The sequence below is a fragment of the Pongo pygmaeus genome, chromosome 1, assembly GCF_028885625.2.
Source record: "Pongo pygmaeus isolate AG05252 chromosome 1, NHGRI_mPonPyg2-v2.0_pri, whole genome shotgun sequence".
Taxonomy (NCBI): domain Eukaryota; kingdom Metazoa; phylum Chordata; class Mammalia; order Primates; family Hominidae; genus Pongo; species Pongo pygmaeus.
This window is the reverse complement of record NC_072373.2, coordinates 51,879,766-51,905,450: the sequence shown is the minus strand read 5'-3', so window position 1 is coordinate 51,905,450 and position 25,685 is coordinate 51,879,766. Positions and strand designations below refer to the sequence as shown.

The 25,685-nt window shown below is 33.0% G+C and overlaps 1 protein-coding gene across 7 annotated transcripts in view; it reads right to left on the bottom strand.

The window, feature by feature from the left end:
- Positions 1-25,685, bottom strand: part of DENND1B (DENN domain containing 1B) — a 260,436-nt gene that overhangs the window by 180,655 nt on the left and 54,096 nt on the right. For all 7 annotated transcript variants that reach the window (XM_063647586.1, XM_063647606.1, XM_063647618.1 and 4 more), the window contains one exon: positions 16,908-16,951. In XM_063647586.1, coding sequence (XP_063503656.1) covers positions 16,908-16,951 — 44 coding nt within the window. The remainder of the gene's footprint in view (positions 1-16,907; positions 16,952-25,685) is intronic.

Here is a 25,685-nt window from a genome sequence, read left to right as displayed (position 1 = left end):
ATACCCTACATGTCCATTAACAGATGAATGGATAGTGAAAATGTGTTATATACATACAATGGAAAATTACTCAGCCTTAAAAAAAGAAAGAAAATCCTATTTGCCACAACATGAATGAATCTGGAGAACATTACACTAAGTGAAATAAGCCAGTCTCAAAAAGACAAATACTGCATGATTCCACTTAAATGAGACATCAAAAACAGTCAAACTCACAGAAGCAGAAAGTAGAATGCTGGTTGCCAGCCAGCCAGGGTCTGTGAGTAGAGAGAAACGGCAAGTTGCTGTTCAACAGATACAAAGTTCAGTAGGTCTGAACTTATTCTCAGAACATGAATAAGTTCTAGAGGTTTGATATACAATACTGTGCTTATAGTTAACAATACTGTACCATAAACTTAACAATTTGTTTATAGAGTAGATCTCATGTATCTGTGCCTCCACAATAAAAAAAAAACTCAAATCCATTCCCTTTCCCACTTTCTCTTTAAGCTTTCTGTAGTTGAGGTTCTCAACAGTTCTACTAAACAATTACCGTAGCCTTCTAACTAGTCTCTATGTCTCCAACAGGCTCCTTTTATCCAATTCAAAGCACCTAAATCTAAAGTTATCTCTTTAAAATATAGATGTGATGTGGAAGCCTCCTAAATATGTACCATTTTATGGTTATTTCCTATTGTCAATGCCAAAGCAGTTAGCATAGTATACAAAGTTCTTCATAATCTGACCAAACTACCTTCGTAGCCTCAGTATCAAGTTCCATATATCCCACACTCCAACCACATGAAATCAGCAGTTATTTGAACAAGTTCGTGTACTTAATTTAATATTTTGTTACTTCTTCCATTCCCTATGGCTCAAATTGGAGTTATCTGATGTTAATCTTCCTCCTTAATGTCCCATATCCTATAAATAATAACTCCACAGACAATCATGTAAAACTTCAGACTATTACAATTGGCAATGCAAAACATATTAAATAATCCTAGCTAGTTATATCAAAAGGAGGAAGTGAAATATATTGTTTACCTCTTAAAAACCAAAATATTTATAAGGGTCATAGGGTATGATTATCAAATTATATTTTTCAGTATGGATTTAAAGACATAGGTTGGGGCCTATAAAAGCAGTTGTTCTTGGAGATTCTTCTCTTTCCCTAAACTTTGCCTGGTAAGTTCATCCACAGAAGTAAATTCCATACCATCATCCTCTTCCTGAACTCCAGTCAGAGGTTTCCTTCTACTTAGAAGATATTCCTATTAGAATACCTGGCACATCCAAAATTAAAAACATCATCTTCCCTCAAAATATGATCCTCTTACCATATGCCTTATTTTTACATTTTCATGCTAATTTTTTCCTAATCTAACCTTTTGCAAACTTTAGAATCAGGGAACAACCTTTCCTTTATTAACACATCAATAACTAGTTAAAACCACATGAACTCTGTGTCCGCATTTTACAAAAATGACCACTAGATTGCATTGTTGTCTGGTCAAATAGGCTAAGGATATAGCTGTATGTTACCACTTAGTACTAATTCACCAAGATAAGCTGCAATATTGTCACTTATTTAGAAAAATAAACATAAGTAAACATGTGACTGTGTGTTTAAATAATTGTTACAAGGTAACAAAATAATTCATACTTTAAATAAAACATTCACCATCACAATTAGTTAAAATGCTTAAATTTAACAACCATGAAGTTAATTTTTGAAATTAGGTTCATTTAAAGGTGCCCAAATATTAAGCAAATATTGTATACCACTTAAAATATTTTTATGAAATATCATACCTAACATTATGTCTTTAAGATTTAAAATGTCTAAATATGTAAAGGTCTATTAAAATGCACATAATTTATCTGAATCAAAATGAAAATATATCTAATAAGTAATACCATTCATCTGGACTCTTTTAGCTCTCTCTTAATATACAAATGCATTCCTTTTCTCCAAAACATGGCAGCTGGGAATGAAAGATTTCAAATTATCATTTTCACATCATATTCCATCATCTTTTCATCAGTTTCTCCTAGCTTTTCTTTGAGCTCCATTCTTTTACAAGAGGTCTCTTTTTAGATCAGTCCATATTTCCATAATCCACACTGCTGTTTCCTCCTCTTCTCCCCAGGGGAGAATAACCCCCACATCCAGAACTATGGCCTACAACTGTCATTAAGCCTTATAACAATAACAAGATAACAAAAGATCGGGTGGGGAAGAGGCTAGCTGGTAACATATGTTGATCAAGTTCAATATTTTCAGCTCATACACAATAGTTTTAAACTTAAAAATTTTAATAATGAAGTACCTTCATACCTACTTCTTATCCTAAAGTGTATTTCAGGCTTAAATTTTCAACATTAATAAGCAACCTGGCAATACTTCCTTTAAATCGTTTATCTATTGATAATGTGAAAGGGGGAAGGAAAAATAGAAATCACACCAAAGAGAAAGGTGAGATGGCAATTCATGGATAATTATTCATTTTATAACCCACTCAACTTAGCCTTATTTTTAAAAAAAAATTAGAAAAATTCCCCTAAAAGTCATTTTAAAGCAATATACAGTTATAATAAACAAAATTATTTCAAAGTAACATATTTTATGAGTTAATAATGACTTTATGCCAATTTTGCAAGACTTTATTTTTTACCAAGTAACATTTTAAATGCTACTCTTGTTATTTCCATTATTTGTTTCACTTCACAGTTAACTAACTTTAACTTCTCTTCAAACTAAAGAGAAATTTGAAATGCAAAACTTTGAACTAGCAGAGAGATTTTCATGTCATGTTATAGTTATGCTTTTTCTCCTGACTTTGGGAGAATTGCTTCTAATTCATCAGCCTATGTTAGGTAACCTTGAAAAAATAATTTCTCCACTCTATTTCTCTCAAAGATTCAGAACTCTTTATAGAACTAAATTCCAGTTTCACTTTTGACAAATGTTTACAGCTTAATAAAGCTTTTGGGAAACCACATTTATTTCTTTCAATCAGAATCATTTATCATTATTTAATTTCTATAGATGCTGCATAACATCAGACCTTCCAGGTCTGGCTTGAATCATTTATATAGTTAGAATGTAAATTTCACTGCCATAAAAATAGATATAAAAACCTCACCTCTAAGATCTCATTAAAGTAAAAATCTGTTCACCCTTCAACAGAAAAATAAGGTCATTTGTACAGGGGTTTTCAAATACAATTTTATTATCTAAAATGTATGCAAAAATATTCTTTTCAATGGGAGTCTGCTAGATGAAATATTCCAGCAAATACTTCAACTATAAAGCAAAGTTCATAAAATATCACTATGTTTTTCCAAATTAGTTTCCCTGTTTGCATTAAAATTTTAAAATTTTAGCAGTAGAGAATATAAAATACGCATGCAGGTAAAATAAGAATGTGATTATGTTTTGCCTTGAGCTTCCTAAACTGCGCCTGCTAAAGAAATAAAAATCTAGTCTACATAAGATAGATAGATACAAAGATATGTTTATGACGATGATTTTAGATTTACTTTTATACATTTTTCCACGTTTGCCCCTTATAATGTTTCATTCTGATTCATCTTTTTTAGTCATAAGAATATACCAATAGTATATTGGTATAGTGGTTATACCACTATAGTGGTTGTATCTACAAAGAAGCCGATAGGAAATAATTGCTATTTTAGCATTACTGAAATATATGAATAATAAAATTTTTGGAATATGAAACCAAGTAAACAGCCATAATATAATTATAATTATCTTACATTTACCCATCATCTCTATAAAATTTATAAATTTTTATTTAATTAAACATTAAGAAATCGATTCGTTTTAGAAATACGAGTTTATATATAATATTCACAGGGTTAGAAAAAGGACTTTATATATAACATTTACGGGGAATTTACTATTACATATCAAAAATTAGTTCAAGACACTTCATTCTTTACATATGGAAAAACAATAGTTGATATAGAATGCAGTGAAATTATTTTCTGTCTCATGTAATTGACTGGTAGTTAAAAATGACAGAATCAAGCCCAAACAACCAAAAAATATCCAATTTTTAGAAATCCACAATCATTTAAATATTTTCAGAGTATTAGAATTTAATAAATTATTTCTGAATAATTTAGATCTTCTTTATGATGATGCAAGAAGCAAAATTATAGAATACTCAATGTGTCTCAATTTCAAATAATGAAAAACTAATCATTCCTACCAAATACCTTTTAAATCAATACAAAATTTTAATTATGAATGTATAAAAAAATTGTTTACTAATAAAACAAGCATTCCTCCTAAACCATGCAGACCTTAACTCCTACCTGCATCCTTTTTTTATTCAATAATGACCCATCCTTTTTATATTCAATAATGACCCATTAGTCATTATTAAACATAAAAACAAAACTGTATATAGTACTGAGTAGACTGGATTTAATGTCAGCTAAGTAGCCGGCTGCTTGCCATTCATTCCTACAAAGATGCAGCTGAAGGGTAAAATTTAAAATTCTCTGCTATTTTTGTATAATACATAATTTTTACTACTATTCATTCTTACAGTTATACTTTAAACTGTTTCCAGATAATTTCTACCAAGATTTGATTAATTAATGGAATTTTTATTATTGTTATAATTTAAAATAATGATATAACATACGCCCTTTTTTAAAAGCATTTCTTAATGCATTTTCATTATTTATCATGGAGGCACATACTAGGTTGTCAGTATATACTGAAATTTAATTTCATCTCCTGCAGAAATGAGGGACAGAGGAGAGAACAAACAAGTCAGGTACTATCGTGAACAGTCAAGGACCTATTAAATCTTCATGCTACCTAACCCCTCTGCTAAGTTACATCATTTCATTCAGACTTTGTTGAATTCCTACGATATGTGTCATAACACCAGTTTGAAATCTTTCCAAATTTAAGGTGAAACACTACTCTTAAATCCATCCTTCTTAAATTACCTTGCCTGTTATTTTTCCAAGAAGATTAAGATAAGTTATCATGAGTTTATTCAACTTCCTCTGACTTGTCACTCATTCAACTAGCTGTTCAAAAACACTTATTCACATTTTATGTTCCAGCCACTCTACTAGATGCGGAGATTGAAAAATGAGAAAGTTCTGCCCCTTTTCCTTCAAGAAACATACATACAGCCTAGGAGAGACAGAGACATACAAAAAAAAAATGAAAATATAGTTTAGAATTAGAGGTACATATAAGAAGCTACGGAAGTACAGACAGGTTGCCTTGGAGGTTCAGGAAAGTCTTCAAAGAAGGATTAATTTTCAAACTGAGTTTTAATAAACAGAACTGGACCACACAAAAGGAGAAACAGAATGGAAAAGTAAAAACAGAAATTCCACAAAAAAAAAAAAAAAGGAAAAGAAATAAAACCTAAGAAGACAGGGTTAGTGTGTGAAGGAAGTCTGATCATGCCCTCTCGTTTGCTGAATATCTACCACAGTACTTCAGACAGACCTTAACTCCTACAATGAATCCTGCGAACTATCATGTCACTGATAGCAGGGGATATTTTTTGATGGCAAAACCCATATAACTGACAGGGTTAGGATTTAAACTCACGTCTATATTACCAAAAATTTATGTAAATCTTCAACTAAATAAAAGAAATAACATTCCAACGTCTCTATCACTCTACTACAACTTCAAATCATGAATTAATTTCATCATTCTGTCTTTCCGCTACAATAGTGTATCACACTCAATTATCTGAACTATACGGCAGTGTCCTCCACTCTCACCCTAAGAAGAGGACCAACTAAAGGACAAAACTCAATGATCAAAAAATAAGGCTTAAAGATCACTTTCTATGTACTCCTCCTAAACACCAGCATTTCCTCATGAATCTCAGTCTTGCACTCCAGTTAGAAGTAGAGCCAGAACACAAATCGGATAGTCAAGACCCATCTGTGTGCTATATTCAGGAGACCCATCTCACATGCAAAGATACACATAGGCTCAAAATAAAGGGATGGAGGAAAATTTACCAAGCAAATGGAAAGAAAAAAAAAAGGCAGGGATTGTAGTCCTAGTCTCTGACAAAATAGACTTTAAACCAACAAAGATCAAAAAAGACAAAGAAGGGTATTACATAATGGTAAAGGGAACAATTCAACAAGAAGAGTTAACTATTCTAAATATATATGCACCCAATATAGGAGCACCCAGATTTATAAAACAAGTTCTTAGAGACCTACAAAGAGACTTAGACTCCCACACAATAATAGTGGGAGACTTTAACATCCCACTGTCAGTATTAGACAGATCAACAAGACAGAAAATTAACAAGGATGTTCAGGATGTGAACTCAGCTCTGGATCAAGTGGACCTGGTAGACGTCTACAGAACTCTCTACCCCAAATCAACAGAATATACATTCTTCTCAGTGCCACATCACACTTATTCTAAAATCGACCACATAATTGGAAGTAAAACACTCCTCAGCAAATGCTAAAGAACAGAAATCAAAACAGTCTCTCAGACCACAGTGCAATCAAATTAGAACTCAAGATTAAGACATTCACTTGAAACCCCACAATTACATGGAAATTGTACAACCTGCTCCTGAATGACTTCTGGGTACATAATGAAATTAGGCAGAAATCAAGAAGTTCTTTGAAACCAATGAGAACAAAGAGACAACATACCAGAATCTCTGGTACACAGCTAAAGCAGTGTTAAGAGGGAAATTTATAGCACTAAATGGCCGCATCAGAAAGCTAGAAAGATCTCAAATTGATGCCCTAACATCACAATTAAAAGAGCTAGAGAAGCGAGATCAAACTAATCCAAAAGCTAGCAGAAGACAAGAAATAACTAAGGTCAGAGAAGAACTGAAGGAGACAGACACATGAAAAACTCACCAAAAAAAAAAATCAATGAACCCAGAAGCTGTTTTTTTTTTTAATTAACAAAACAGACCATTAGCTAGACTAATAAAGAAGGGAGAAGAATCAAATAGACACAATAAAAAATGATAATGGGGATATCACCACTGATCCCACAGAAATACAAACTACCATCAGAGAATAATATAAACACCTCTGTGCAAATAAACTAGAAAATCTAGAAGAAATGGATAAATTCCTGGACACATACAACCTCCCAGGACTAAACCAGGAAGAAGTCATATCCCTGAATAGACCAATAACAAGTTCTGAAATTGAGGCAGTAATTAATAGCCTACCAACCAAAAAAAGCCCAGGACCAGATGGATTCACAGCTGAATTCTACCAGAAATACAAAGAGGAGCTGGTACCATTCCTTCTGAAACTATTCCAAATAACTGAAAAGGAGGGACACCTCCCTAACTCATTTAATGAAGCCAGCATAATCCTGATACCAAAATTAGGAAGAGACACAAAAACAAAGGGAAAACTTCAGGCCAATATTCCCGATGAACACCAATGCGAAAAATCTTCAAAAAATACTGGCAAATCGAATCCAGCAGCACATTATAAAACTTACCCACCATGATCAAGTCAGCTTCATCCCTGGGATGCAAGGCTGGTTCAACATATGCAAATCAATAAGCGTAATCCATCACGTAAATGGAGCCAAAAACAAAAACCACACGATTATTTCAATAGATGCAGAAAAGGCCTTTGATAAAATTCGACATCTCTTCAATAAAATAAATATTGATGAAACATATTCCAAAATAATAAGAGTTATTTATGACAAACCCACAGCCAATATCGCTGAATAGGCAAAAGCTGGAAACATTCCCTTTGAAAACTGGTAGGAGACAAGGATGCCCTCTCTCACTACTCCTATTCAACATAGTATTGGATGTTCTGGCCAGGGCAATCAGGCAAGAGAAAGAAATAAAGGGCACTCAAATAGGAAGAGAGGAAGTCAAACTACTGTGTCCGTTTGCAGACAACATGATTTTATATTTAGAAAACCCCATCATCTCAGCCTAAAAACTCTTTAAACTGATAAGCAACTTCAGCAAAGTCTCAGGATACAAAATCAATGTGCAAAAATCACAAAGTATTCCTTCACAAACTACCATCAGAGAATAATATAAACACCTCTATGCAAATAAACTAGAAATAACCAAGCAGAGCACCAAATAAATCACGAATGAACTCCCATTCACAATCGCTACAAAGAGAATAAAATACTTAGGAATACAGCTAACAAGGGACGTGAAGGACCTCTTCAAGGAGAACTACAAACCACTGCTCAAGGAAATAAGAGAGGACACAAACAAATGCAAAAGCATTCCATCCTCATGAATAGGAAGAATCAATATAATGAAGATGGCCATACTGTCCAAAGTAATTTATAGATTCAATGTTATTTCCATCAAACTACCATTGAATTCTTCATAGAATTAGAAAAAAAACTATTTTAAATTTCATATGGAATCAAAGGAGACTCCATAGAGCCAAGTAAAAAGTAAAATCCTAAGTAAAAAGAACAAAGTTGGAGGCATCACGCTACCTGACTTCAGACTATACTACAAGGCTACAGTAACCAAAACAGCATGGTACTGGTACCAAAACAAACATATAGACCAATGGAACAGAAAAGAGACCTCAGAAATAACACCACACATCGACAACCATCTGATCTTTGGCAAACCTGACAAAAACAAGCAATGGGGAAAGGATCTCCTATTCAGGAGCTAGGAAAACTGGCTAGCCATATGCAGAAAACTGAAACTGGACCCCTGCCTTACACCTTATACAAAAATTAACTCAAGATGGATTAAAGATTTAAATGTAAAACCCAAAACTATAAAAACTCCAGAAGAAAACCTAGGCAATATCATTCAGGACACAGACATGGGCAAAGACTTCATGACAAAAACAACTTCAACAAAAGCCAAAATTGATAAATGAGATGCAATTAAACTAACAGCAAAAGAAACTATCATCAGAATGAACAGGCAACCTACAGAATGGGAGAAAATGTTTGCAATCCACCTATCTGGCAAAGGTCTAATATCCAGAATTTACAAGGAACTTAAACAAATTTACAAGAAAAAAACAAACAACCCCAACAAAAAGTAGGGAAAGGATATCAACAGACACTACTCAAAAGAAGACATTTATGCAGCCAACAAACATGAGAAAAAGCTTAACATCACTGATCACCACAGAAATGCAAACCAAAACCACAATGAGATACCACCTCACGACAGTCAGAATGGTAATTATTAAAAAGTCAGGAAACAATAGATGCTGGAGAGGCTGTGGAGAAATAGGAATGCTTTGTTGGTGGGAATGTAAATTAGTTCAACCATTGTAGAAGACAGTGTGGTGATTCCTCAAGGATCTAGAACCAGAAATAACCATTTGACCCAGCAATCCCACTACTAAGCATATACCCAAAGGAATATAAATCATTCTACTATAAAGACACACATACACATTTGTTTGTTGCAGCACTATTTACAATAGCAAAGACATGGAACCAACCCAAATGCCCACCAATGATAGACTGGATAAAGAAAATGTGGTACATATACACCATGGAATACTATACTGCCATACAAAGGAATGAGATAATGTCCTTTGCAGGGACATGGATGAAGCTGGAAGCCATCTTCCTCAGCAAACTAACATAGGAACAGAAAACCAAACACCGTATTTTCTCACTTATAAGTGGGAGTTGAACAATGAGAATACATGGATACAGAAAGGGGGACAACACGCACCGGGGCCCATTCGGGGGCCAGGGGTGAGGGGAGGGAACTTAGCAGACAGGTGAATAGATGCAGTAAACCACCCTGGCACATGTATGCCTATGTAATAAACCTGCAGGTTCTGTACTTGTATCCCCCCCGCCTTTTTTTTTAAGAAAGAAGATAGAAGAAGAAAGAAGAAAGAAGAAGGAGAAAAGCCAGAACAGCTCACATCTGATTCCCAGTCCAATCTTCCTTCTCCTAACAGACTTCTGGAAGGCAAGAACCACATCGTCTTCTTTACAGCTTTATTGTGCCTGACAAGCACCTTTCAAAGTACTCTACGAGTAATTTTAAATTCTTAAGACAACTAGAGCTGCATGCTAATTGCCTAGGCTATGTTCATTTGTTTAATATTTGGTAAAATTTTTCATCTCTAATTTAAGAGTAACAATCAAAAATATAACTTAAAATGCCTTAAAAATATAGCATTACTTTTATAATTTTTTAAATTTTCCTACATACCTATTTAATCTGTTTATTATACACAGTATAACTAAAAACACCACCAAAAATATTGATGCCTGTGAGACTGTATGTCTATATTTCATAAAGACCTTTGCTCTTGTTGTGTTAGTATGAAGTATTTCCCTATCTCTGGAGTGTATCAATAAAGTAGATTATAAAGCCTCATAAATTAAAGACACTCTGTTCTGACTAACTTCTAGAGAGAAATGTACATAAACAGAATATTCCCAAAACATCTATAAAATAAGGAAGTTGAACTTGTAATATTTCAAATGAGCTAGACTTTCAAAATAATTCTTAGAGGATTCAAGTTCACATTATTAAGGCAAATCTTTAGACAACTCAAGTTTTATAACTTTGGCTTAATAAAAATAGCCATGTCTTCTCTGATTTAATAATGTTAAGGACAGAGCAAGTACACATTTTATTCTATTTGGGTACGTTTTTCCCAAATGTATACAAGTTATTGAACTAATAAGCAACTATGACATATACATGTAAATTTCTATTTAACCAAACTTAATCACTATTCTGGAAAACTTTATGTCAGCAGTGATTATATTATGTAGTACATCTACTTGAATATAATTTCCAAAATCTTTAGGTAACCAAAATGTGGAATTGATATTAAATTGACTTAATCAATGGATAATTCCTCAGAACACTAAAACATTAATTACTAAGCACAATTTGTCTATATACTTTTTCTTCTTATTTTTGTATGCCATCAAAAGACAATTTGAGTTATGTTAACAAATGTGTTCATTTTTCCTATTTTACTAAAACGTAAAAGAGATGTGGGCAGCTCTGGCAGTCTGTTAAAATGCTTGTGTATGACTGAAAGTTCTCAATCATCTACCCCTCAAGTGTTGTTGTTTTCCTGTAAGACATTAGTTACTTAGATTAAAAGTTATAATTATAATACTATGAGTGTTTAAGACTAAACTAGGGGCAACAGTGTCAAAGAAACAACTGAGTATATACTTTTGTTTTTTAAAGAGAAAGAATTATTTTGCCCTAAATCAGCAGTTCACTTCAGCTTTGCTTTTTTTGTTGTTTTGTTTTTGTTTTTATTTTTGAGACAGGGTCTCACTGTCGCCTGGGCTGGAGTGTAGTAGCAGCATCTCAGCTCACTGCAACTTCTGCCTCCCTGGTTCAAGTAATTCTCCTGCCTCAGTCTCCCAAGTAGCTGGGATTACAGGCCTGCACCACCAGGCCCGGCTAATTGTTTTGTTTTTAGTAGAGACAGGGTTTTACCAGTTGGCCAGGTTGGTCTCAAACTCCTGACTTCAAGTGATCTGCCTGCCTCGGCCTCCAAAGTGCTGGGATTATAGGCATGAGCCACAGCATTCAGCCCACTTCAGCTTTGCTTTTACAAAAAAAAAAAAAAAAAAAGAAGAAAGAAAGAAAGAACAAAAAAAAACACCTCTATACTCCTTTTCCTTATTGGGACTTATTAGGGACCCTGGAGAGTTGTTGTTCATGTATAACTATTGAAATGTATTATATTAGAAATTAAACTTGATACATTTTTTAAGAGGTATGGATCCATATAACAGCAATCATGAATCTGTTGGATGTTAACACAAATACCATAAATGATTATGGTATTACTTTTCATCATCATCATTTTGACTTTGCAGACCTCTGAGAAGTCTTAAAGTGTTTGGTCTTGAACATGAGCACACTAGGGAATAAAATGTGATTTTTGTCTTATTTGATAATATCTGATTCTAAAAAGAAGCTACAAAAATTGTTAAAATAAACTTCAAACAATTTTGATGGGTTTGCTTCCCTGGCTTACTGATTAATTTTTTTTCCTACAATAACAAAGTTATTCCTACCTCTGGCAATTCTCAAATTTGAATATTCACACTTTTTTATTTTCTTAGGTTGCAAACATTCTCCATTCTTTTCAAATCTCTGATGCCTCCTCTCTTCACTCACACAGAAAATTATTCAACATTTCTTGAAATGATAAAAATCAAACTCATCTTCTCTTCTTTAGTTTTCTCCATCTCTCCCCAGTCCCTCAAAAATAAACTTTTTGGCCAGACTCATGTCTATAATCCCAGGACTCTGGGAGACCAAGGTGGAAAAAATCACTTGAGCCCAGGAGTTCAAGACCAGCCTGGGCAATAGGGTGAGACCCCATCTCTACAAAAAATAAAAAACATTAGCCAGAAGTGGTGGTACATGCCTGTAGTCCTAGCCACTTTGGTGGCTGGGGTGGAAGGACTGCTTGAGGTTGAGGTGGGAGGATCGCTTCAGTCTGGGAGCCAGTCATGAGGGCACTACTGCACTCCAGCCTGGGCAACAAGTTAAGATACTGCCTCAATCAATCAATCAATCAATCAATAAAAAATACAAAATTTTTTCATGCAATCTCTTTTTTCCCTTACACTTATACTCTTTTCCATTCCTAATGTAACTGACTATTTCAGATCCTTCTTACTTTTCACTGAACTACTAAAATAACTACCAAACTAATTTCCTCGGCTCTAGTTTCTACCAAAACCAATCCATACTGAAATCTCTCCCACTTGAAGAAACAACTCTTTAGCAAGGCAAACTGTGCCAAAACCTAGCTCATTTACTTTTATAGTTTTATCTCCCAATACTCTCCTGTACAAAACCCTCCACTGCATCAAAAAAAGAAAAAATATATAATCAAAGCTCCTGAAATGCCATGTCAGTTGTCCCACTGGTTCCTCAATTGCCAAAAGAAGGAAAACATACTGCGAGAAGCATATAATAAACCAGTGCCTACGGGGACCAACAACTCCATGTTATGATAAATGGATTTAAAATTTAATTTAAAATTTCTTTGGACTAAATTACATATTGCTTTTAAATTCTAAAGATACCAAGAGAAAAATTATTATAATAATCTTTTTTAAGGGAGCTAAAATAAGTGAGGAAAGTTTGAGACAACATGCCAAGCAGAAAAAAAACAATAAAGCTAAAAATTTAAGAGTAAATGCTTTTGAGTCAGACAAACATGTCTTCAAATCTTAGCTCCGCCTCTTACAAGCACTGTGACCTCAGGTAAGTTTCTTACTTAAGACTCAATTCAGGTATAATACTATCTCCTATTAGCCCTGGGAGGATTTAAAAATAAAATGAAGTATGTACATAAAGCACCTAGTATAGTGCCCAGTGCATGGTAAGAGTGAAACAAAGAGCTTTTTAAGATTATAATTACTGAGGCAGCCTCAGATCCAGAGAAAAGGCTAGTTATGGAGAAGGCAGTTGGTAGAGAAAAGCAGTAAAAGGGAAAAGGGTTAAGAAATATACACAGAGTACTTGTGTCTTCTGTAGAATTCAATAAATTCCCTAAAAAGTATATAGCAAAACAATTATTCAAGGCCCTTGACTAGATTCCCATGTAAAGCTTGATTTCTTTAGATGTAAAATGAAATAGATACACAAAATGGTATCTAAAGTTCCTTTCAGCTCTAACCTTCAAGAAGGCTATAAGAATTGTTGTAAACTAGAATCCTAAGAGTTATGAATGTTCATCACCATTACATGGTTAAGCGCTTCTGTATTTCACTAAGCACATGAGGGTTTATTGATGTTCCAGTATCTCACAATTTCAGAAACAGAACAACAATTAAGCCCCAAATAAAAAAATTCCAAGCTGGACCTGACAAGTACATTATCACTCTCATGTGAACCCAAAGTTAGTAGTCTTCAGAACCCCTAAAAATGCTCAGGGGCAGTTTATAAAGTAAAAGGTAGAAATTAAAAAAAAAAAAAAAAAAGACCTGAACAGGAATAGGAGTTTTGTAATTGGTTGAACGGACAAGACAGAATTGAGAAGACTAATATATATATATATATATATGAATGGTAAAATGAGTGAGCAAGGCTCTAATCTAACTACAAGCTACTTGAGAACAAACGCAAACTTCTTATTCCCAAGTCATGTCTTCACTGTAGGGAGTTCTTTTACATACTTAAGATATTTATACATCTAAAAAGCTAAAATCAAATTATAATTCTATACCCTCTTTTTATGTGAAACCATGGTCAAAGGTTGTACTAGACGTAATTAATATTTATCACGCCCATTTAACCGACTTTTTGAGTGTAATTTCTAAGTCTTTCAAATTGACTTTCACATCTAGAAAAGTATTCTTTCATGTTTATTCAAAATTACATGTCTGTAGGTTATTTCTGAATGAACTGCTTTAAACACATACTTTTATCAGCTTTCATGCTTGCAAATTGTGAGAACTGTATCTGTGGACTTAAATTATAGTAAGTTTGTGTATTCTGAATTTAACAGTGACAAGACTGTCTTATCCCATTTATTTGAAGATATAAGAAAGAAACCTGCTCATCAGGCATCCAGCAAAAAGTACTTATGTCTATTAAAACTTAAATTTGTATAATATAAAACCTGGAATAATGCGTGAAGCTAGTAGGACAAAACATAGGATAAACACTTCAGGATGTTGCGCTGGGCAAAGATTTCATAAAGAAAACCTTAAAAGCACAGGCAACAGAAGCAAAAATAGACAAATGAGATTATATCAAACTAAAAAGCTTCAGCACAGCAAAAGAAACAACCAGCAGACTGAAGAGACAACCAACAGAATGGGAGAATGTATATGTAAACTAATCATCTGACAAATTAAGATCCAGAATACACATGGAACTCAAACAACAGCAAAATCACAAATAATACAATTTTAAAATGGGCAAATGAGCTGAATAGACATCTCTCAAGAAAAGACATAAAAATGGCCAACAGGCACATCAAACAATCTCAGCATCACTAATCACCAGGGAAATGCAAATCAAAACCACAAAGAGTTATCATTTCACCCCAGTTACAATAATTATCACCAAAGAGACAAAAACTAACAAATGCTGGCAAGAAGGCAGAGAAAGGGGAACTCCACACACTGTTGGTGGGAATGTAAATTAGTATAGCAATTATATTAAAAATAGTATGGAGGTTCCTCAAAAAACTAAAAACAGAACTATTATATGATCCAGCAATCCCACTACTGGGTATATATCCAAAAGAAAGAAAATCAGTATGCCAAAGAGATACATGTTTATCGCAGCACAAGAGCCAAGATACGGAATCAACCTAAGTGTCCATAAACAAATGAATGGATTAAAAAATATGGTATACATACAAAATGGAATACTATTCAGCTATAAAAAAAGAACAAAATCCGGTCATTCATGGCAACACAGATGGGCTTGGAGGACATTATGTTAAGTGAAATAAGTCAGGCACAGAAAGACAGATGTCTCATGTTCTCACTCATATTGGAAGCTTAAAAAATTTATCTCATAGAAGTAGAGTAGAATAGTGGTTACTAGAGGCTGAGAAGGGCAGGCAGGGGCTTGGGGCTGATAGCCACAGGTTAGTTAATGGATCCAAAATGACAGCTAGATAGGAGGAATGGTGTTCTAGTGTTCTGTAACACTGTAGGGTGATTATAATTAACAAGAATTTATCATATATTTTCAAATAGCTAGAAGAGCAGATTTTGAATATTCCCAGTGAAAGAAATGATAAATGTTTGAGGTGATGGATATGCTGATTACCCTGATTTGATCATTACATATTGTATACATGTATCAAAATATCACAGTGTACCTATATATATGTATAATTATATGTCTTTTTTTTTTTTTTTTAGACGGAGTCTTGCTCTTGTTGCCCAGGCTGGAGTGCAGTGGCGCGATCTCGGCTCACTGCAACCTCCGCTTCCCAGGTTCAAGTGATTCTCCTGCCTCAGCCTCCCAAGTAGCTGAGATTACAGGCACATGCCACCACACACGGCTATGTTTTGTATTTTTAGTAGAGATGAGGTTTCACCATGTTGGTCAGGCTGGTCTCGAACTCCTGACCTCATGATCTGCCCGCCTCAGCCTCCCAAAGTGCTAGGATTACAGGCGTGAGCCACTGCGCCCAGCCATATCAATTTTTAAAAAAGCAAAAAATATTGGCAAAAAAATCCTTAAATCTGTATTGTTTACCATATATTATATATAAAGCAACATCAAAATGATCTATAACATAAAGTTTAAATGATTTTGCTATTTACATATATCATGTAAAACTACCGTATCATTTTGGTCATACTAAATATTTGAGGAACTATAGAAGACCATAATATAAAATGCAAATGGAATAAATTCATCCAGTAGTTTTGCATGCCATATTTTTTAAAGAAAGTAAAGCTATAGGTAAGAACTATTTTAAAATAAAAAAAAGTGATAATTCAACTTCCATATGTAAATGACTCAGATAGTACTGTGACAAGGAGAGAACTGATCACTTATTTATGGCAGTAATGCTTACTTCTAAGTACACAGAAATCATAAGAGTATATTTAACAAAGATTTCATATTGTCAACTTTTTATTGTTTTTAATGTTTTCAAATATATATTCTATAGATAAATTAAACAAGTATAAAATATGTTGAAAGTTTAAACATCTAGTCCCTATGAGTTTCAATATAAGGACTTCTTCATCACCCATCTACTTGGTAACTTTAAAAGATTCTTCCATATATTCCACACACATGCATTTTTTTCTCACAGTTGATCAAGAGAAAATAATTTTAGCAATTCATGTTCACTAGTAGTTATACTAGCAACAGCAGCAGTAATAGTAGCAACAATCATAATACTTCAACTTTAAATTTTTAAAAAAATTATATGGTACCAACCTGGTCTCCAAAGTCCTCTGGGAATTTCCACAATACCACAGGATCTGTAAATAATTGACATGTATAATTAAACAGCAGCAAAAGAACACATTTAAAGGAACAGTCTTGGTTAAGCACTCTTAAAATTGTCAAAGCTACTTTAATTACATTTAAATTTTTCTTTAAACATTTATAGTTGATGACATTCACTTCCTTTCTATAATTAAATATTTTGATTGTTTAAGAAATTTAATGACCTTTGAAATAGAAATAAATGATATTAATAACTTGGTCAGGTTATTAAAAATCATTACTGTATTTCTTTTAGCAACTCACTTTTTATTTACATATCTTAGATTTTAAGATTTTAAACTCTGAATTTTCTTTTTTAACTACACTTTTAAAATACTGGTATTACTTTGAAAAGAAAAATATAAATGTATCAAGTATGTAATAAAATATATTATAGCCCTCAGAGACTAGACCAAAAAACACCTTAAATATCCATTTAAAATTCCAATTAAGATTTACAAATACTGTAATAATATTTGCCTTATATCAGTTTTTAAATCTCATATTTGCAGTAATAGATAAGTTGGTAAGTAGATATAAAGCAGTTCATTTAAAATACAATTGATATTTGCAGGGCATTTCACAGAAATTTTTCTAGCATGTTTTATCTAGTAATTAATATATATAAATCAATATTGTTTTATAAATATTCACACCAGTTTTTCATTTTCTTTGTTTCTCACAGTATTTCTCTTCTACTTAGCACACTAAAATGCTAAGATCTTAGTTTAGTAAGCACTAATAAATATTTTAGCCATATACTTATTGTTTAATTCTGTCAAAAATAAACTTCTGAATACTTCAAATGTGTTTTAAAGGGATAGTGTATAATGGATTATTTCTTCTGGGCAAAAAAAAAAAAAAAACTTGAAAGCCCAAGATAAGACTAATGTGAGTAACAAGTACCACCCATATGACAGGGTTTGAACTCCATGCCAAGTAAAAGGACTTGTGGATCAAAGATAACACTTCATGTACCAATCAGTGAAAACTTATAGCTTGATTCCATTATTTCCAATATTTCATACCATTTTCTAAAAAACACAACCTAAGGATATATATATATTTCAAAACTTTTAATTCTAAAACTCAATAAATGTCTAGCAACATTTTTAGCATGAGCTGGCTCCTCTTGTGTTTATACTTAAGTTCCACAGAATTTTTTTCAGGTATTTTAAATTAAAAAGAAAAAAGTAAGCTTTCAACAATTAAACTTTTTATTTATTAAGGACTAAAAAGTTTCCATATAAATAATAAAAATCAATAATTTAAAACATCTTATATAAGAATAATACATTACAAATTTATGAAGGTAATATTAAATGATTATATCCTCATGTAAAACAAAATGTGTACATTTCTAACATGAATGTGGAATGCATTATACATCACCTAAAAACAAACATAAATGTCTTGTGGATAATGATATTCCCAATTAAAAAAATAGACATATATTTATATGGCAGTTTTACCAAAATGGTAGCTGCTAAAATTTGAATCTCATAAAACAAAGGCATATGACAGAATTTTCATAAAATATTATATGAAAGTTTTTATCTTTATAAAGTAATACAATTACTAACGGCTACATAAACAAATCCTCATGCAGAAATGCAGAACAGTTCTTTCTCATGAACAATTACAGGGTTTCAATGTGAATATTTAAAATATCCCTTTTAAGTAACCTCAACTTTGTAATTACTATTTGAGAAGATGTTTGTGACAACTTTCTTACAACTATATCTTAAATAAGGATATTTATGTTATTGAATAGCTTACAGTTTGTCCTTGCTGTTTGTAGCATTTACCCAAATATGTTTTGCTGCCTGACTTTTCCTCACTACCATTTTTTTTTCTGTATACTCTGTTTTTTCGGAGAGAGAACAAATAAGTACATGAAAACTGCATCTATTGGTTTAAGCACAAAGTAGAAAATATCCCAGGTCTTTTCATTAAATGAATTTTACCCTTCAGCATGCAAAAAATTATTATAATCATGTGCATCCATATTTTGAAATGGATTAACTTAGTTACTGCCTATGTGATTAGATTTAGACCACATCTGACACATCTTTGTGGCAACTTTTCAGAAGTACTGCAAAGGAAGAAACAAAAGGGCTCTGAAAAAAATAATCCGATTCAACAACTTTATGCACAAAGAATGAATTTTCTGTTCCCTGAGGATTACTTTCCAGATACTCAATCTGATCTGGCAATGTTAGGTCAATTTTATGCTGATTTTATGGGTGAAAGGATGAGAACTGCTGGTGGGAATCATCGTTGCCAGTTATGACTGATATACACTGTGTTTCTCTTTTTTCCAATGTCTACCAGTAAATCAAAGGAGACTCCATATCTTAATTAAAGAAAAAAATTTTACTGCCAACATTCTAGAAACCAAATAAATATAAAAGGAAGAATACTTGATTTTGACATAAATATATTTAATCTCTTAGTTTAATAAGAGATAGTGTTATAGCATAGTAAGAAAAAAATACAAGTTTTTATTAAATCAGTAACTTTGGAAGATGAACATTTAAAGTATGATTTGCACATCATCAACATAAGGATTCCAAATTCACTATTAAGGCTTTTTTAAAATGTAAAGTAAGATAAAGTCAGTAATATTTTCTTTCCCAATCAAATATTTCACATTTCCTGGCTCTTAACTGAAAACAAAATTAAAATAACTTAGAATATCAGTGTGATTCTACTATACTACAAAAAGAGTATGCAGTAAAAGATCTCCAATTTGCACAAAAGGATAATATTTACTTAATTCGGTGGAATTCAAAGATGATTAAATATACAGTATCTTCAAATTTATGCATTTGTAAAATCTCAGTTCAGAGACTACATACTTTTGGAAAAGTATAATATATCATATTAGTATTTTTCTTGATTACGGGTTTCAGTGCCTAATATACCCACACTGTAGAAGAATATGTACGAAGAAATTGAGGTCAAAACAATGAGGAGTGTGATTTACTCATGTAGCTAGGTAATGTCCGAGGTTACAGCTTTCTTTATTGAGATGTGAGGAGCACATGTTTTAAATAATTTCCAATAATTCACACATTTTTGTGGCCCATTTAACTTAAGTTCAATTTATTTCATTCAAAAATCTATGCAGTGCTAAAGAAAGAGAAAAAGTCCCTGCGTTACAATGCCCTACAACATTCACAGAGAGAAACGTCAAAGGGCAATTTCGTTTTTGTACAAAACATTCTTTTAAGTGAGGTATCCTGTAGGAACATTTGAACTCAACTTGAAAATTCACTGGCTTAAAAATGTAAAAATAAAAAAAATGTTCCTAATGAAGCAATGATGTTTTCTGAATATAAATGAGCAAAAATCATTAAAGAAAATGTGTGATTTTTTGGTAATGTATGATTTTTATTCTTTCACCTGTGGACACATAATGGTAAACTAAACAAAACAGGGTCTACCACTTACAGAAAAGAGGAGTATCTAAATATATAATGTAATAAAACGTAATGCATTTTTATGATACTAGAAGAAGGGGTACTGCAGGAGCACATAATAAGGAAATCTAATTTAGAGAGTCACTAAAGGACTTCAAAAGGAAAGGACATAAGTTGACACAAGTTAGACAAGCAAAGGATAATCTGGGCCATAAAGTGGGCAAGGGAGAACATTCTAGAGTGAAGAACCAACATGCATGACATCTTGAAGATCAAAAGAAAGCAGAATACCTTTTAGAAACTGAAAAATCATCTGACATATCTAGAATGTAGACTAAGAGGGAGAAAATGTCTAGAGATGAAGCTGGATTGGCAAGGGAAGCCACTGAAGCAGACAGTAGTATAAATCAAGTGAGAAAGAACAACCAGAAAGGGAGAATGCAGCTAGAGTGTGTGTTATTATGAAAGTCAAGAGAAGAGGGTATATCTAAAAGAAATCCTCAAACAAATGCTGCAACACATTGAGAGATGATGACTGAAGAATGGCAACTATATTAAAAGACATAACATCACAATAAGATGAGCCTCAGTGAAACGGTAGGAAGGAGGTGGCCAATTTAAGATTATGGAATGAGTGAGTATGAGGAAAGAGAGGCAGTATGTACAGAGGCAATTTACTTAAGAAAGGATACACAAAGTAGAGGAAAGTACAGGTAGACAGAAAGATTAAGCTAGAGATATTTGTTTTTTTCTTTTGACTGGTACAGACTTGAACATGTTTAAAAGGCTATGGGAATTAATGAGCTAGCAGAGAGACAGCAAAGAAGGAATACAAGATCCCTGAGAAGACACGAAGGTTGGAATTCAGATCAAGACAGTGAGAGGAGCCTAAGACAGAAGCTGAAGTATGTTTTCCATTGTTATAGGAAAAAGAGAAAAGACATAAAGCCAAGTAAATTTGTAGTGCAAAAATACAAGTTTTGTGAAAAAAACTGCTAATATTTTTCTATGTAGTAGGTAGTTCTCTAAAGCAAAGCTTTCTGCTAAAACACACAAAAAAAGCTGTTGGAGCTTTAAGGAGGAGGTATGAAATAACTGTTTCAGGCAGAGTTCTCAATATAGGTAGATATCCAACATGGCGTTTAATGGCAGCAAAGTGGGATTTCTCTCAATTGGTGGATTCTGTCGGGGTGAGGTTTCTGTTAGTCAGGTGGATGGGAAGATAATCTAAAAGAGTGGCTGCAGATCTGAATTACGTATCTAAAGCTAATAAAAAGGAAGTCATATTTTCGGAAAAGTCCATTAATATTATATGTTATACCAAACAATACAAATGTATTTTAAAACAGCATAGTTTCAGTTAGAGGTCTACAACATATAACTGAAGACTGCAGGATTCAGAAATAAGATGACATAAATAAATGGAAGTATATGTAGAATTATGAAATCACATAGCTGAAGTCTGGGTCTTCTACTTATGAATAACACAATGCTTCCTGTATATGATCAGAAGTAGGTTTTGAAAAATAGCTAATCAATTTCCTTGTCTCTTTCTCCCTCAGACTCTCTAGGTTGATCTTAAGAGTCTCATCTATTTATCCAAGTGTACTATATAAATACCTTTTTTGACATGTGCTATTTTTGAAAAAGTTTGATAAGCATGTAATTTAATAATTATGGTTAAAATTATATTTTATTACATCTGCCAAAATAATTTTCAAACTCATTAATTATTGTAATTTTTTTTGAGACAGGGTCTCACTCTGTCACCCAGGGTAGAGTACAGTGGCATGAGCATGGCTCACTGCAGCCTCACTCTCTTGGCCTCAAGCAATCCTTTCCATTTCAGTCTCCCAAGTAGCTGGGACTATAGGCATGCACCACCATGCCCAACTAATTTTTTTTTTTTTTGTAAAGATGAGGTCTCGCTATGTTGCCCAGGCTGGTCTTGAACTCGTGGGCTCAGGTGATCGTACTGCCTCAGCCTCCCAAAGTGCTAGGACTACAGGTGCGAACCAACACATTCAGACTTATCATAATTTTATATTCAGCCTGATTGAAAAAAAAAAAGGGTTTAAGGAAATAATTCACTCAATCATTTAGGGCCACAAATGACTTTGGTGAAGCCAGAGATCCAGAAGATCAACACTTTTGCCATTTTTCCTTGGCACAGACTCCAGCAAAACACAGATTTACTGCATGATAGAAGATATCACTCATTTTGACAAAGTAGTAATAAAAAGCTTCACTGATCTACTCAAAAAAGAATAGTATGATAGACTGTATTATAAACCTTAAGACTATAAGCAACAGTGAAAATAAAAACAAATTCATTGCTGGAAAGTCTTAAATTCAGACTACATCTAATCTTGATAAAACATATATAAGCAGATGTTTGTACAAATTATTCTGAAGTTAACCTATAGATGATAATATTTAATTTTAGCATCTTCTTAAAGGTCTAATTCAGTAGTTCTCAAACTTCAACAAAAATATCTACACAAACAGATTGCTGGGTCCCACACATAAAACTTCTGAGGTGGGCCTGAGAAACTGCATTTCTTTTTTTTTTTTTTTTTTTTGAGACGGAGTCTCGCTCTGTTGCCCAGGCTGGAGTGCAGTGGCACAATCTCTGCTCACTGCAAGCTCCGCCTCCCGGGTTCACGCCATTCTCCTGCCTCAGCCTCCCGAGTAGCTGGGACTACAGGCGCCCACCACCACACCCAGCTAATTTTTTTTATTTTTAGTAGAGACAGGTTTCACCATGTTAGCCAGGATGGTCTCGATCTCCTGACCTCATGATCCGCCTGCCTCGGCCTCCCAAAGTGCTGGGATTACAGGCTTGAGCCACCACGCCCAGCCGAGAAACTGCATTTCTAAAAAGCTCTCAGGTGATACTGATGCTACTGGTCTCAGGACCACACTTTGAGAACTAACAGCATGGACTATGTATCTCTCACAATGATTAGCATTATGTGTCACATGTTAAGAAATTTAATATTTCCTTCAAAAGGAAAGGACATAAATTGACACAAGTTAGACAAGCAAAGGATAATCTAGGCCATAAAGCGGGCCTAGAGTGAAGAACCAGTATGCATGACATTTTTATATATTTATAAAAATATAAATATTCTTTAAAATATGACAATAAATAATTTATATTTTCCTTTATTACATATATACTTGATATGACAACAAATATATCTTCATAGGGCTAGAAACAAACATCAACTATGCCACTTACAGCAGAAAATAATGTTAGCAAGAAAAATACCACCAAAATGTTTTTAAAACCCAGATACTACTGATACTACATAATTCTATTTCCATATCCCAATGAAAAGAATTTTATTTCAAAATTGAGTGTTTTGTGACACTGGAACCATATGATTTAAGGAACAATTATGGAGGACTATAGTTATGTGTACACAAGATATACTGCCTATTACTCTAACTTTATATGCTGTATGCTGTATACATACCTATTGGTAGTCCACACCTAAACAAGATAGATGTCCTTTTGTACTTTTCCAACTCAGATATGTGAGAAAATTTTTCTTGCTGTGCTGTCTTATAATGCTTTCTTTCATGAATTTAAGCAATTAGTTCCAATATGAACAACAGAAAGACTATCCGTGAATGCAAAATATAGTAATAATAATAATAAGGCCTCTTTTATTTACTTATTTGGTATTTCAAGAAAAGGTTCATTATATATGGATAGAAACTTTGTATTTTCTGAATGAGAAAGGACATTAAATATTCTTTTTTTTAAATCACCTAAAGTTATACTGTATCCTGTGTCTAGAGCTAGTAACTATTGAAGCCAAGACTAGGATTCAGGTATCCTTGCTTCTTATATAACATCCTTTCTAAAATATGCTGCTGCAATTTGCTATACTTGGTTGATCTTTGATTTTACTGTTCATTCATTGGACAGTAATTTAAAGAACATCCACAAGTCTAAAAGCTTCTTAGTTATCTATAGGAAGACATTCTCACCAAGCCAAATATTTGTATTTTGTAAAACAATGGCCTAAATCTTACAGACTTCCTTTGAACAATACTCGGAAATTTGTATGTGAAGAAACCTAGAAAAGGAGATTAATTACTAATAATACTCAAATCAATACCTTCTCAATCTGAAATTAAAATAATTCTTCATTTAATCATGTAAGTTTGATTCACACATACAAAAATCTCACAGAAATGAAAACATTATTTCAAGATCTTTTACTTTATAATCACTTGCAAAAATAGAGATCACATTTCTATTTGTTATTTTACATAATGCATACATTTAAAATTAAAAGTAGGCAATTTTGAAAATATGTCCATTTGTTCACCATTCTAAAAATGCACATAAGCAATGGTGGAAATAAAATTTAATGTAATGATCCACTGTGATTATCTTCATTCGAATAAGCCATCCTGGAAAATCAAACTAGCACTTTAAAATAAATTTGGTGTTTTTGAAACTCAAACCTTAAAAAACAATTTGGATAATGGATAATTCCAACCTTTCTAAATATTTCTAGAAAGATGTAAAATCAGCATCACAACTTAAAACAAGGAAGCTCTTTTTTGAGCAAATATTAGCCAATTCTAACTAAGGTAATGAATATGGAACTTCAAAGAACCTTAAGAAAATATAACTCATAGCATGTTAGATATATCATTTTGCTACATCCATTCCTTTTAAACAAGACCTATTATAATAAAATGAAAACCCTCATCAATCACCTGATAGAGTAATTCCAAACTTAACCAAACAGGGCTAATGGGTGAGAATTGAATTGAAAACACCTTGACAAAGAAAGCAATTTCTTTTCTTCGCACTCTTCTGAAGCTGTGGGTGATCATGGTAATCGAACCATCAACAGTGAGGGGCCATCTGTCCCAAAGGCCCTTCATGAGAGTTTTAAAAAAAACATCAACAATAAAAAAGGGAAAGAAATGCTGTACCACAGATGTTCAATCTTGATTAATCTACGACAAGGAACTTACAACTGAGAATCAATGTTTTGACATTTTTCAGATACTAATCATTAAAAGCCAACACAAACGTTTTTATAAGAACACAGGGAAAAAAAGTTAATAGGTTGCTTTTAACCTATTAAAAGAAAGATGATCTGTCATACAGAACCTAATATACCTTTGAGTCAGCTAAGATCTTAAAGTTGCTTTAAGATCATATCCTAAAGCAATCGCTTTTATTACGATTCCTTTAAGGAGGAAAAGAAGGTAAGAGGCCATGCTTTAAATTAGCATGAGACTGTTGTTTGTTGTAATTCTTTATAAT